General features: G+C 39.1%; 1 protein-coding gene across 5 annotated transcripts in view; it reads left to right on the forward strand.

The window, feature by feature from the left end:
* Positions 1 to 12,209, forward strand: part of tfeb (transcription factor EB) — a 58,748-nt gene extending 46,539 nt beyond the window's left edge. For 3 of the 5 annotated variants that reach the window (XM_015372428.1, XM_015372429.1, XM_015372430.1), the window contains 6 exons: positions 647 to 736; positions 5,848 to 5,965; positions 6,114 to 6,170; positions 6,757 to 6,832; positions 10,690 to 10,837; positions 10,915 to 11,481. In XM_015372428.1, coding sequence (XP_015227914.1) covers positions 647 to 736; positions 5,848 to 5,965; positions 6,114 to 6,170; positions 6,757 to 6,832; positions 10,690 to 10,837; positions 10,915 to 11,481 — 1,056 coding nt within the window. Of the gene's footprint in view, positions 1 to 646; positions 737 to 5,847; positions 5,966 to 6,113; positions 6,171 to 6,756; positions 6,833 to 10,689; positions 10,838 to 10,914 lie in introns of all 5 variants that reach the window. The other 2 variants (XM_015372427.1, XM_015372431.1) reach the window with 2 other exon arrangements.
* Positions 12,210 to 13,214: the final 1,005 nt, after the last annotated feature.

A 13,214-nucleotide genomic window follows, 5' to 3' on the forward strand; every position in this document is an offset into this window, starting at 1 on the left:
TAAAGCTTGATTTGCTGGGGCCCAACACAAATATCCTGTAATACAGCTTAATTGTGCCAATATAACAAATTACAAGGGTTGAAAATTATCCCAAAAGAAGCATGATTTTTCTTTTTTTTTATGCAAGGATCGTAATCTTTTAATGGTTCTTTAGTGGAAAGGAGCAGCACTTTGAGAAGGAACTGTCGGTGAGTCAGAAGAAAGTGGCAACTAACTGAGAGAGGCAATTAGTGGAATTTAAATGCTCCATAATGGCCTTCTTGCAGTAATTACAGCTTAAAAAGTGACAGAGAAACAGCAGAATGTAGGGGCCTTTGAACCTGGGAGACTTTGACCAACACTCTTCCTTCGGCTCTGCAATTCCTCTTTTTTTCTTTTTTTCTCTGTAAAAGAAAATATCTTAATGGCTGAAAAAAGTTTCTAAATGGTTTCAGGGTTTAAAGCTTCAGTAAAATGAATATAAAACAAGTGGTTTCAGAGTTCTACCTTCTGAATATTTGAATATTTTACTGCATTTTGATTCTAGACGTTATAAAGTAGGATCTATAAACGTTTTTATAGGTTTAGCAGTGGTTCGTATTTTTGAAAATTGGTCTGTTGAACCATCGTAAGAAGTATTATTTTGTAATTTTATTTTCTTTTGCAGATGGATGAGGTTATTGACGACATTATAAGTTTGCAGTCCAGCTATGATGATGTTCCAGGATACATGGACCCTGTCCAGATGTCAAACACTGTGAGTGGAGAGAAAGCCTCTTGAAAATAAATAATTACTTTTTTTCATGGTATTTTATACAGTGCCTGTACTTTGCATCCAGTTAACCTGGATGTAAAGGATTGAGTGCATTGCTGGCTCTACAGGCTGTAAAACCTTATGAGGCACTTTTGTAATTGGTGATTTTTCTAGCTGTAAAGACATCGTTTTTTTCTTTTCTGTTTATGGCAACTTGTCTTTACATATGAAATTACATCAAAAGTAGCCATTAGTCCTAAAGCTTTCCATTTTCTGTTGAATTACAACCACAGATTTCTATGTGCTTTATTGAGATTTAAAGTTATATATAAACAGAGGTGGTATGAAAAACTGTGTATTTTACAGATTGTTTTACAAATCAACAAGAAATTGTAGCACATTTTATCCTAACCCCTTTTCTTTGCTACGTCTAAATGAAATCCCCTGCAACCAACTTTTTAGAGAAGATAAATGACTTAAACATTGTCAAAGTTATTTGAGATCTTTAGGTCAGATTTGTGCCAGAAGTGTTTATGTGTAATAAAAACACATATGTAGACAATTTTCTCAACTCGAATTTTGAACGTTTTATGCCTGCAGTTGTACCATGAGGCCCCCAATATGTTACCAGCATGAGTCTGTGCTCCTTCTCTGCACTCTTCTCTCTTGTCATGAAGCATTTTACCTCTTTGTGGATGGAATCAACATGAGAAAGTAAACTGCCTCTGATTGGCTAATTTTTAGGAAATCCCTGTTGAAACCGTAACATTTTCTTCCTAGTTGCGCGCTAGGGTTCAACCCTGTTAAAAGTTGACATGAATGTTTAAAGGGATCATAGAATGCAAAACCGAATTTACATTGTCACAGATGAATAACAATAGTTCAGTGGGTGAAATGGACATAGAGAGAAGTTCAAACCCCATCAACACCTCCTTTCTCTGCAAATCTCACAATTCTAAACTTCCACCATAAAACGGGCGAATCCAAACGAAGCCCCGAGTTGACGTCAACTCGTGTATGAAGTGTCGACTGCTGAGCTGCTGACTGGACCGGATCTCAGTAGAGACCAATGAGCCTCCCGTCCTCAGCCGGACGAGGGGGACTGGGGGCCAGGAATGCAGGCAGGGAAAGATACGGGACTGCCGGTGTCCAGGCTACCGTCACCAGGTTGGGTTCCTCGCTCCGTCCCCTGCTGGCTCACTGCCCCCATCCGCCGGGGCTCCCGGACCAGACTTGGAGCTCACGGATCAGTTCAAATGCCCGGTGTGTTTCGACTACATGCTGTACTGTAGTCGACTAAAATCCCAGACAATTTTGAAATTCCCCCCGGACATTTTTATAGGTATGAAAAGTAGAACATGTCCAGGAAAAGGAGGACGTCTGGTCACGCTACCATATCAACAGTTTGATGTTTCAGTGAGTGAGTGCTTGTTGCTATGATGCGTCTTTGCTCCTCAGCTTCGCTCGTTGTAAATCAACCAATCAGCACACAGCTCATCTAAATATTCATGATCATACCATAAAAGGAAGAAACCCTGTCGTTTCATTCTAGGCCTTTTAACCAGGCTTGCATTAGGGCTCATAGAACAGCAAATATGCCATTTTTAGCCAAACCAATGCTACACACCCTATTCAGAGACCTTAAGGACCAGCACCAAATACCCTATAGAATCATTCTATGACCTCTTTAAAATGTGTGTTAAGAGTAGTTCACATGTGTGTGCTTTAAATAAAACCGCTTGTGTCAGTATTTTTTATGTGTGTGCACTACTGACAGAATTCTGCCTTCATTGTAATCTCATTTTACATCCAACCAGTCTTTGATGGCAAACCTGGACATTTTTGAGTTTCATGCACAAAGGATTATTGCAGAAAACTACCACTGAGCATCACTGTACTATCTGTACTACTAAGGGTTATACATAGTGGTGGTAGCATCATGCTGTAGAAGTGCTGCGCTACATCGGTTATTTTTGATGAAAAGTTGATATAAAAGACAATCTTGAAAAGAAAAGATTAAAGCTCAAAGATGTGATTATAAGTGTCTCAGTCAAAGTAGTTCTAATTAACAGACTAAGATAAAACCTAAAATGATGTGGATGCATGTTTTTAACGCAGTTGGAGTTCAATCTAACTTGAAAAAATGACTAGGCTAAAAGAGGAATTTTTATAAGGCATGTCTGTCAGGTGCCATAGCTATGAAATGAAGAATAAGAAGGATATTTTTTAAATGTTTGTTTTGTTTAAAACTCTTTTGTGGATTGAATTAAGACAGATTTTAAAGAGTTTTTTTCTCTTTCCTTTCATTCCAAGCTTACTGAGATGAATGGAAGGGGGGAAAAAAAGATTGGACAATAAAATGTAATTTTTTTCATAAAAAACTTAATTGCTCCTCCAGACTTTTAGGACTTATATAGGCCCAATAAACAAGTCATTTAGTCGTAAATACCAAGCGAGCCATCAGTACAAATAAGGTGACTTTTCATTGTTTGCTACAATAGCTTATATCGCTAGTATTTGCTCCTATTATTGGTAATTATTAAGCTCATCTATTAATTAAACCACAGTGAGTTAATGCCTCAAAGCAAACATTGAATGTAACTCCAAATCCATTTCTCCATTCTGCATGTACTCGCAGTGTCCAATCGGTTATGTCTTTGTGGAGCCATAAACAGAACCACATAGACAAACAAAGTGAAGTGCACAAAACAAAGTGTATAATTGGCTTAAACACTAAACATTCCAACCCTAAACCGTGTCGGACACAGTTAGAAGCAGCAGGGAAGACATGCAGAGGCCGAGGACTGTGCCTCGCTTTGTGTCCGAGAGAGCAAACTCAGAAAATTAACAATTAAGCCACCACCAGTTAGAGTTCAACTTGTTTACAAGACATTCAGAGAGAGGGAGGTGGGGGAGAAAAAAAAAAGGATTGGGGGGGGTGGATGTGGGTGGGGGCGATGAGGACGATTTATGCTGAAGGGAAAACAGGCTGAAAGTCCAGTTGGGGGAAAGTTCACCTCTGTTTGGTGGAGAACGGAGGTAGAAGACGAGCAGGAGCTCCGCTGAGGTCATTCTCTCAGCAGCAGCAGGGGAAGGCGTGTGACACAGAGTGCTGCATGTGCTGCCCCAGCCCTGGAGAGAAGAAGAAGAAAGCCCCCTCGGCCTTTATAAGCAGAGGAGTGTAGGATGAAGGAGATGAATAAGACGTATGCCATTGTGGAAGTTATTGAAGGAGAACAGATTCAGCTGGTAAGATATAAGCTCCCTGGCTGCTTTAACGTGACTTTGATTTGGATCAGAGGAAGCAAGCTCTTAGTTGTTCAAAGTTTAAACTTCAGATAGCAAAGATGCTGCAGCTTTTCCATCTTTAATCATAACAGACAAAAAAAAAATGGTTGCAAACTACTAACCTAATCTTTTTTTACTTTTTGCTTCTGTTTAGTCAAGGGTATCCTTTTATCTGACATTGTTGGGTTTTGCAGTCCAATTTGAATTAAAATCGACTCAGATTCTATGTGCATATTCAACCCAGCTTACTGATGTGTAGAGAGAGGGAAGCCCACATATGCTGCTTTGGCTTTATCTCGTGCTGCTCTGTGTGGTTGATTGGTTTAATCACTTAAACTTTGTCTTTGTGCATGAGTCTGTGCTGCGCTGTGATTAGATTGACCAGCACACACAAATCAATTTCAGGACAGAGTGTTTCAAAAGATGGCTGTAGGAGCATGAGGTTGAAACTGCATATCAGTAAGTTAGTCCAGCTGCCCCCACCCCCCCTCTTCTTTATTCCCCTTTAATGTCAGAACAGCAAGTAAAATTCACCTGCTAATCCCGACGGGGATTAAGACGGCAAATTCCTTGGAATTCCTGGAATCTTGTAAAGTTTAGCCACTGAATACCAGGCGCAGAGAAAACGCTTTAAAAGTCAGAGAGCGACGCAGTGACGCTGAGGTCACCCTTTAATTACACAAAGGGACTCTGAGGTTGTCCCATCAAAGATGCTTGGAGTGCAGAAGCGTGGAGATGGAACCTGGGTTTTCTAGGTTATTTCTTGTCAGCAAAAACAATGTTAACATGACCCGGTGAAACCAAATAAAAGTCCTTTTATTGGGATTTTATCACTTTTGATGATGTACTGATTTGTTTTAAACATTAACCCTAAAAAGGATCAGATTTCCCTATAAATGAATAGCCTCACTGTTGAATAATGCTGCCAAATCCGGGTTCGGATAATGACTTTATACATTTTTCACACCTAAACAGCTTAAATATCTAAGAACCTAAGAAGTCTGTTGTTCATATTAGTAATGAAAACTTGTAAAGTCTCTGTTTATGTTTCCGTCTGTGGATGTGTTTGATCTTGCAGCTCACACAGTAGCTTGCAGATTAAGTTATCTTTCCCTTAGAGCTCTTTATCTGTCAGGCCTCATTAGCAGCGCCGCATTCATCGCTACTGCTCCGGTGCAGCGCGGCAAGTCTCATCAACGAGCCGAAAACTCATCAACTCCATGACCTGCACAATTAAAGGCAAATCAGCTCTTTTTAACTGTCCTCACAGGGCTAAATTTCCGTTGTTATACAGCGTCTAAAGTGCAAGATACTGGAGTTTGGAGCACTTTTCAGGTGTAAATTCAGTTGCAGAGGAAGGCAGAGGAGGGATCCAGCCATAAAGGCAGATAAGGTAGATAACAGGATTGTCAATCATTGCTGCACATTTTGGCAAGGTGCTATCAAGGTGTCATGTTGTTGCATTATCCGCTGCTGTTCGCATTTTACAGCACAATAAACAGGAACCCTGACTTTATGAAAGTAGTTTACAAGGTGTGTGAAGCTGTGAATGATTTCTCTTTGAGGAATAACAGACTTTAAAGAAAGAAGAGCAGATTGAGACTATTTAAATTCAATTCAAACCTCACTTGTAATTGTGCACTATAACCTGAAATAGTGATGTTGTTTTGAATTTGTTAACCTAAAGCTTAATTTATCGTGGTGATTTCTGATCAATAGTTTTTGTTAAGCGAAACACTTTGAGCCGTTAGTGAATACAGTGTGTAGACTTTTTTTCTTCTTTTTAAAGTGTACATGTTTTTTCTTTTCTTGTGTAACCTTCCCAGCTCCCACTCTCCAGCAGCCACCTGGACGTCTACACAGGCCCTGGGATGAAGGCGCCGGCCATCGCAATGACGAGTAACTCTTGTCCCGCCAACTTGACCATCAAACGCGAACTGTCAGGTGCGGGACATTTGAGTTAAACAATAAGATTTCTTATTTTAAATCTTTAAATTTGGTTGTTAAACATCGCTCTGTGATGTGGGCTGGTTATCTGCTCTTTTATTTCTTTGTATCAGCCTTCAGCTGATTTCTTTTTGTTTTTGCAAAGACGCAGAAGCCCGTGCGCTGGCCAAGGAGAGACAGAAGAAAGACAACCACAATCTAAGTAAGTTTATCCTCCCCCGGCACAGACGGGCATCCAGTTTTCCTCAGCTTTGTGCTGATCTAGCTAACTGAGAGCAACTAGTGGGTGGATAGTTAACTTGACCATTTCTGCTGTTCTGGCACTTAAAGAGTAATTGCCTGTGACTGTGTGTGATCTTATTTGTGTGAGTAGGTGTGTGTGACCTTGTCTTTGTTACCTGGTAGGGACACTTTCCCAGGAATATGCTACATCTTGGGGACTTATAGGTACTTATGGGGACTAATGACTGGTCCCCATGAGGAGAAGTTCTGTTCTTAGGGTGGGGGTAAGGTTTAGAACTAAGGTATGAGGTTTAGGTTTAGGAATGTGTTGGTAATGGTTAGGTGTAGGTCAAGGGTTATGGTTAGGGATTAGAAATAAGTGGGAAGTCAATGGAAGGTCCCCACAAGGATAGTGTGACACAACATTTGAGTGTGTGTATTTGTCGTCTTTTTATATACATATATTATTCCTCCAAAATGCAAAGACTTTCTCATTGCATCAGGTTCAGATTGTTACCTGCACTAATTATTTTGCTTAATATTTTTTCCTCTTTGCACTTTGATAGTTGAAAGAAGAAGGAGATTCAACATTAATGATCGAATCAAAGAACTGGGCACCATGATTCCTAAAACCAATGATCTGTAAGTTCCTTTTGCCTCCTCTATGCTTTAAGGGCACATCTTGATACTTTTTTAATTTCTAATGTTTGATTCATCACACACACACTGATGTATTTTCCAATGTTCAGCTTCTAAAGATTTTAACGTAAAACAAAAGACCAATAAACAAGGATTCTTTATTAAAGGATGTCATGGTATGACCTACAGAGTCATCGGGCAGTTTGTTGACTAGCCTCCGACACCCTCCCTGTATAGGGAAACCTTCAGGCGATGATAACTAATTGGAACATGTCTGAGTTTTATATTAAAAAAAGAAAAAGTTGTTTTTTTTTAAAGACAGGTTTTCATAATTTTTTTTTATGTGCATTTCAAAGTATAGCATTTTATGAAAAGTTTACAAGCATCCATCAATTTTCTGTCACGCTTATCCCAAGCGGGGTTGCGAGGGATGTTGGTGCCCATCTCAACAGTGTTGTGCCTGAACACGTTCATTGAACGAAAGTTCATGAACTCATTCATATTTTGGGCGAACGTGAACTGAACGTACTGCATTACTGCCTGATGAACGTTATTGTGAACTCGTTCATTCTGGTGTCTGTGAACGGCACGCTCTCTCAGTTCAACTCCGTTCAATAGGTTGCCAGATTTCTATAGAGTCCTCCAGGCGAAACCCCGGCTAAATCACACCGTAAACAGGCCTTCATATGTAGCGGGAAAAACACCCAATCTGGCAACACCAGCTACCAGCGTCGTAGCCTACAGCCGCGTGCGTCATCAAAACAAAATGCAGCATGGAGGCAACCGTGGATGAGAAAAAGCAGCAGTATGATCACTTAAAACAAGTTTATGACCAGGTGGTCGGTGAGGATGTGGGCAACAATCTTACATTTCGCTGCAAACTTTGCCCGCCGGCTTTCAGTAAAAAAATCCGCACTTCAGTAACCTTAAATTCCTACCTCAGCCTGGTCCCTCAGTTTGTGTTAGTAAAATCTTCTTAAGGGTTTTACTATTCATGTAACTTGTTTGTTAAACCTGCCTGGTATAATTTTCCAGGATTCCAGTATTCCTTTTTAGTATGTACTGAAATGGAATTTCAAATTGAAAAAATTATTAAAATTAAAAAAAACATTTGCACCTTAAAGACTACTTTCCTGTTTTTCTTTTAATAATTCCTCATAAAAAACACCATTCAAGCAGCACATTTTTACTGATGTTTTTGAGAATATACTGTAGGGGTGAAAGCTGCAGCTGCTATTAGTGTGAAGTGAATTTACAGCAACAAAGCATTAAAGCAGCAATGGGGAAATGCTGTCCCCTCAATGCTAATGTAAACCCTGGTTGGATAAGGATTCAAAACTGGATATGAAGATGAAATCTGACGCACAGTTTCAGTGTTACAACTGATAAAATAATTGCTGTCTGTGGTTCTACAGTAGGCTATGGTGTAATTGAGCAATATATGGAAAAAAAGAACTGAACTAGTTCATTTTTTGGAACTGTGAACTTAGTTCAAAATTTTGAATTATGAACTATGAACTGAACTAGTTCATTTTAAAATGTGTGAACTGAACTTTGAACTAGTTCACGTAGAAAGAGAACTTTCCCAACACTGCATCTCAAGCTATCTACGAGCAAGAGGCGGGGTCCACCCTGGACCGGTCACCAGTTCATCGCAGGGAAAAACTGAGACAAACAGGACAAACAACCATTCACGCACACATTCACACCTAAGGAGAATTTAGAGAAGCCAATTAACCTAACAGTCATGATTTTTGACTGTGGCAGGAAGCTGGAGTACCTGGAGCGATCCCACACATGCTCAGGGAAAACATGCAAACACCATGCAGAAAGATGGTTCCGAGAATGAAACCCAGAACCTCCTTGCTGCAAAGAGGCAGTGCTACCCGCTGCTTCACTGAGCAGCCCCTCATACAGTTTCACCAAAAACAAACGCACATAAACTACTCTCCATGTGCATTTTGATTGTTTCATGTGTGCATATTTAAAACCATGAGACGCCCAGTATGTCCCCAGTATGAGTTCATGCTCCTTCTCTGCTCTCTCGTTTTTTTTACGCGCCTGTAGATCCTCTCCTACAGGTTTTGATCTGTTTCTGTACACTTATGTTAACGTTTGTCACTTTGAGGATGGAACCAACCTGACAAAGTAAATGTCATTGGCTGTGATTGGCTACCGGTACTTTTCACATAATCCCACCTCCACTTTTTTCTTGTGGCTTACAATGTTACCAAAGCATCCTCGGGCTAATAGCTATTTGCACAAAGAGTTCAAATTTAGTTATGTTAAGTCATTATAAAATACCATAGTTAACACAGTCATGAATATGTTTTGACAGAAGAAGCAATATGCTATAAAATTATTGTTAAATTTGAAACTTCATATGAGCTAAGCTAACGTTAGCTAACGTGAATAAGCTCTGGTTTATAGTTGAACACATTTACAGTGCTAATCAGTTTTCAGCTACAGTTAAGCATTTTTTTCTTGTATCAGATGATGAATTTTGGATATGAAATCACAATTAAGTTCTTGAAGAGAACAGCTATTGGCCTCAAGATGATTTGCTAAGGTTACTAACCACGACCACTGACCTCAATTTATTCACTGGATTGCTGATAGCCCGTTGGTGGAGTGAAGCCACCAGCTGCCTTATGGTCGCAATGTAAACAATACGTGCGCTACAGCATCAAACAACGATGATGTTCTCATTTTCAGGGGGGCTTAAAGTCGTAGGGAAATCATACTTAAATATCAAATCATTCTGGCTTAAACATGCATATAAATGTACTTTTTATCAGATTATATTTTCCCAAAATTTTGAACATTTCTATATAAAAAAAAAAAAAATCCTGTCTTAAAATGTGCGTGTGTTTTTTTTTTTTTATGTTATCTTATGCAGTCCATACACCTAAATTCGGCCAATCATATATCAAAGGTCATCTGTCAATCAAATTTTTTGGTCATAGCATCTTGATTCATATGTCACAGCTAATATACGCAACGGTTGAAATAAGAATAATTTACTTTTTAATGTTTCCTCTGTCCATAGCGTTCCTTGACGGTGTCGTTACTAAGTCACCAATTTAGTGCTACTTGGTCCCAGTGTTATTTCCCAGTGGGAACCTACCTACACTTTTAAAATAAGGATAAATTCATCACTTGGACACACACTTGCTGTTTCATAGAATCAGTAGATTGCTGTAACTTATGAAAAAAAAAGATGTCCATGAGGTCTAAAAATCATGTAATATGACATATTATACAAATGCATCTCTACAAAATTAATGTGTTAATGGAGCATAATAACACAGATGTGCCAAAAGTGCTAAATTGATGATGTACATGTATTGATGACATTGTTATAGTAAGTACATATAATTTCAAGATTTCACATAAAGACTGAATTACAAGTACATCTCTGTTAACGTATAATGCCCTATACTTTCATGATGCGTCTGTGCTTGGCATCGTCTGGTTAATTGATTGCAATTGATAGAAAACAGTTGCATTTGCTTTTATTTAAGTTTTAATAAAATTTGACTGGCATTTAAATCAAAACGGTAGAAAAAGCAACAACAGGTACAATTGCAGTTTAAAGCAAAGCCAATTCAGGAATATAATGCCAGCTCTCAGGTTCTAAACTTCAGCTGGAAGCAAAAAAAGTGCATATACTTTACATTATATGGACAATAAATGTATGGAAATAAGGGGGGTAATACAGATTGACATAAGTTTCAGTCTTTTTTAATGGAAATACACAAATAAAAAGACTTTTTAAGGATATTCAAAGTTAATCAGAGGTACCTGTGGATCCAGAAGACATCAGCTGACCATTAGTTTGTATTTTTTTCTTTTTGTAGTGACGTGCGTTGGAACAAAGGTACTATACTGCGGGCGTCTGTAGAGTATATCAAACGAATGCAGAAGGACGTGCAGAGGTCCAGAGAGGTGGAGAATAACTTCAAAAGGATGGAGATGGCCAACAAGCAGCTTTTGATGCGCATCCAGGTAAATCACCAACAGAAATATATTTAACAAAAAAAAATGGAGAAAGTTGGGATGACATTTGATTCTGCCGTTAACAGGAGTTAGAGATGCAAGCTCGGCTGCATGGCCTGCCAAGTACCTCCCCATCCGGCCTGAACCCCGGTGAAATGATGCCTGCTTACATTAAACAAGAGACCAGTCCAGAGCAGAACTTTTCTCATGCTCAGCAGCAAGCCCTCCACCAGCCTCAGCACCTACCCCACAACCAGGCTCAGCCCCAACAGCACCACTTCCTCCCCCAGCCCCACATGCATCCCCAGAACCAGCTCCAGCCTCAGCCCCGGCAGCTGCCACCAATGCCACAGCACCTCCCACCCCAACAGCCCATCCAGTACCCCGCGGTGGGCAGCTCCCAGCCCTTTGACTTTGCCCAGTCGCTGGACTTGTGCGACGGGATACCTGGATTCTCAGACGGCATGTCAGGGCTGGGCGACCTGGGCGGACTGGACGTCCAGGGGAGAAGAGGCGAGCTGAGCTTCTTGATGATGGACGAGCCTTTGTCCCCTATGGGGGGGGACCCACTGCTGTCTGCAATGTCTCCCGAGGCGTCTGTCGACTCGAGCCGCAGATCCAGCTTTAGCATAGAGGATGGAGACATCATGTAGAAATTTAAAGTGGTTACAGTTAAACTGTAAACAGCTAAAAATTAAGGAAAAGCCCTAAACATATATATACCCGACACAGAAATAAATGATCATTTACAGAAGTTCAACATCACATATCTTTACAGACCAGATATTGGTACAGATATTTCTTTTTAAAGGTACCATCAGAGCAACACGGGTTATGAATCCAGAGCCGGCCCAAAGAAAAAAAAAACAAGCTGCTGCTTGGGGCCCCTGGTCCAGCAGGGGGCGCTCAAGCACAACTCAGAACTTCAAAATTATGGTTACAATTCAAAAGAATATTTTAAACAATGTAAAATCTGTTTAGACACAGGAAAAGATTTTAGTCATACTGTATATTAATATTCTGAGAATTATATCAATGATTTCTGCTATTTGAGTTTATGCTGGAGTCACATTTCAACATAACTGCAAACTAATACATAAAAAAAATAGCTTTTTTTATCAAGGGCCAAAAGTGCCACAATTCAAAACAACACTAATTTAGAAAATGTGTATTTTATACATAATAAATAAATCAAAATTACATAAATAAATAAAATCAGCTGCAAATGAAATCATTTAGTTAGTCAATAATTTAAAGATTGTGTTAATTTGATGTTAGGAGCCTGTAAAATTCTATTTTTTTATTTATTTAAAAAATCATTGATACCTATCACAGACAGTGCTCTCTTTTTTACTTCCCCTTTTTTTTTAACAAAGCTCTAAATTAGCTATATTTAATTAACTATTATTATTATTTTTCATAATAATTATTTTATGATGGAATGAAACCTAGAAAAAAATCTAATATTAGTACAACATTAGACTTTTTGTATTGATTTATTAAAATATAAATACATTTATTTTTATGACGATTTTTTTTTTAATTCCATAAATAGATTGATAGATTTAACAGTTTTTTTGTTTTGTTTTTGATTTTAACACTTTTGGCCACTGATACTTCGCAAAACTACTGGATCTGCATTAAAACACCTCTTTTTTTTTTTTCTTTTTAATATATGTGAACTGAAATGGGGTCCCAAATGAGATTCAACTAAGGGCCAAAAACCTTCTTGGACCGGCTCTGTTTTTCAGTAAACATTTTGCACACACACTCAAGTGCCTTCAAGTTAATCTGTGCAGATTGAAGCTTAATCTTAGACTGAGCATTGTCAAGTAAGGAACAGGAAGTAGTCCAAGGATCAGCTGTGCAGCGCATTGGGCCGTATTTCCATCTGAGGGCAACACCGGTAGTTAATTAGACTGACGGTATCGGATGCAAGGGCAAATGGGGGCATTGTCTCACGTGATCATTATTTGCCCCTCGCACACCTCTTTTACTAACCGTAAATGATTCGGTGGATGATAGATATAAAATGGAAATGCTTTTATGGTCCTGCATGCATAATTCATCCTGAAGGGGAAGCAGTCTTCTGACATTGTGTGCTTTTCCACATTTAGCTTTGGCCACACGTGTTAAGTGGTGACAAAGATGTGAGCTGGCCTGATAAATTGGAGGAATTTGTGTTCATAGTTTGTCATTTTGTTAAAAAAAATAAGATCATTTGTGAGCTTATCTTTTTTTCCCTCAGATTATATGTTAGATATACCAAACTTTTCACCTGCTAATGTCATGACTGGTGGCATCCAAACCCAAGTCGATAAAGAACTACAGGTCGTTAATGACACGTAGACAGAGATAAATTCAATAAATTCCTGGTCCTGCGTTC

The sequence above is a fragment of the Cyprinodon variegatus genome, unplaced genomic scaffold (genome assembly GCF_000732505.1).
Source record: "Cyprinodon variegatus isolate N-32 unplaced genomic scaffold, C_variegatus-1.0 Scaffold72, whole genome shotgun sequence".
Taxonomy (NCBI): domain Eukaryota; kingdom Metazoa; phylum Chordata; class Actinopteri; order Cyprinodontiformes; family Cyprinodontidae; genus Cyprinodon; species Cyprinodon variegatus.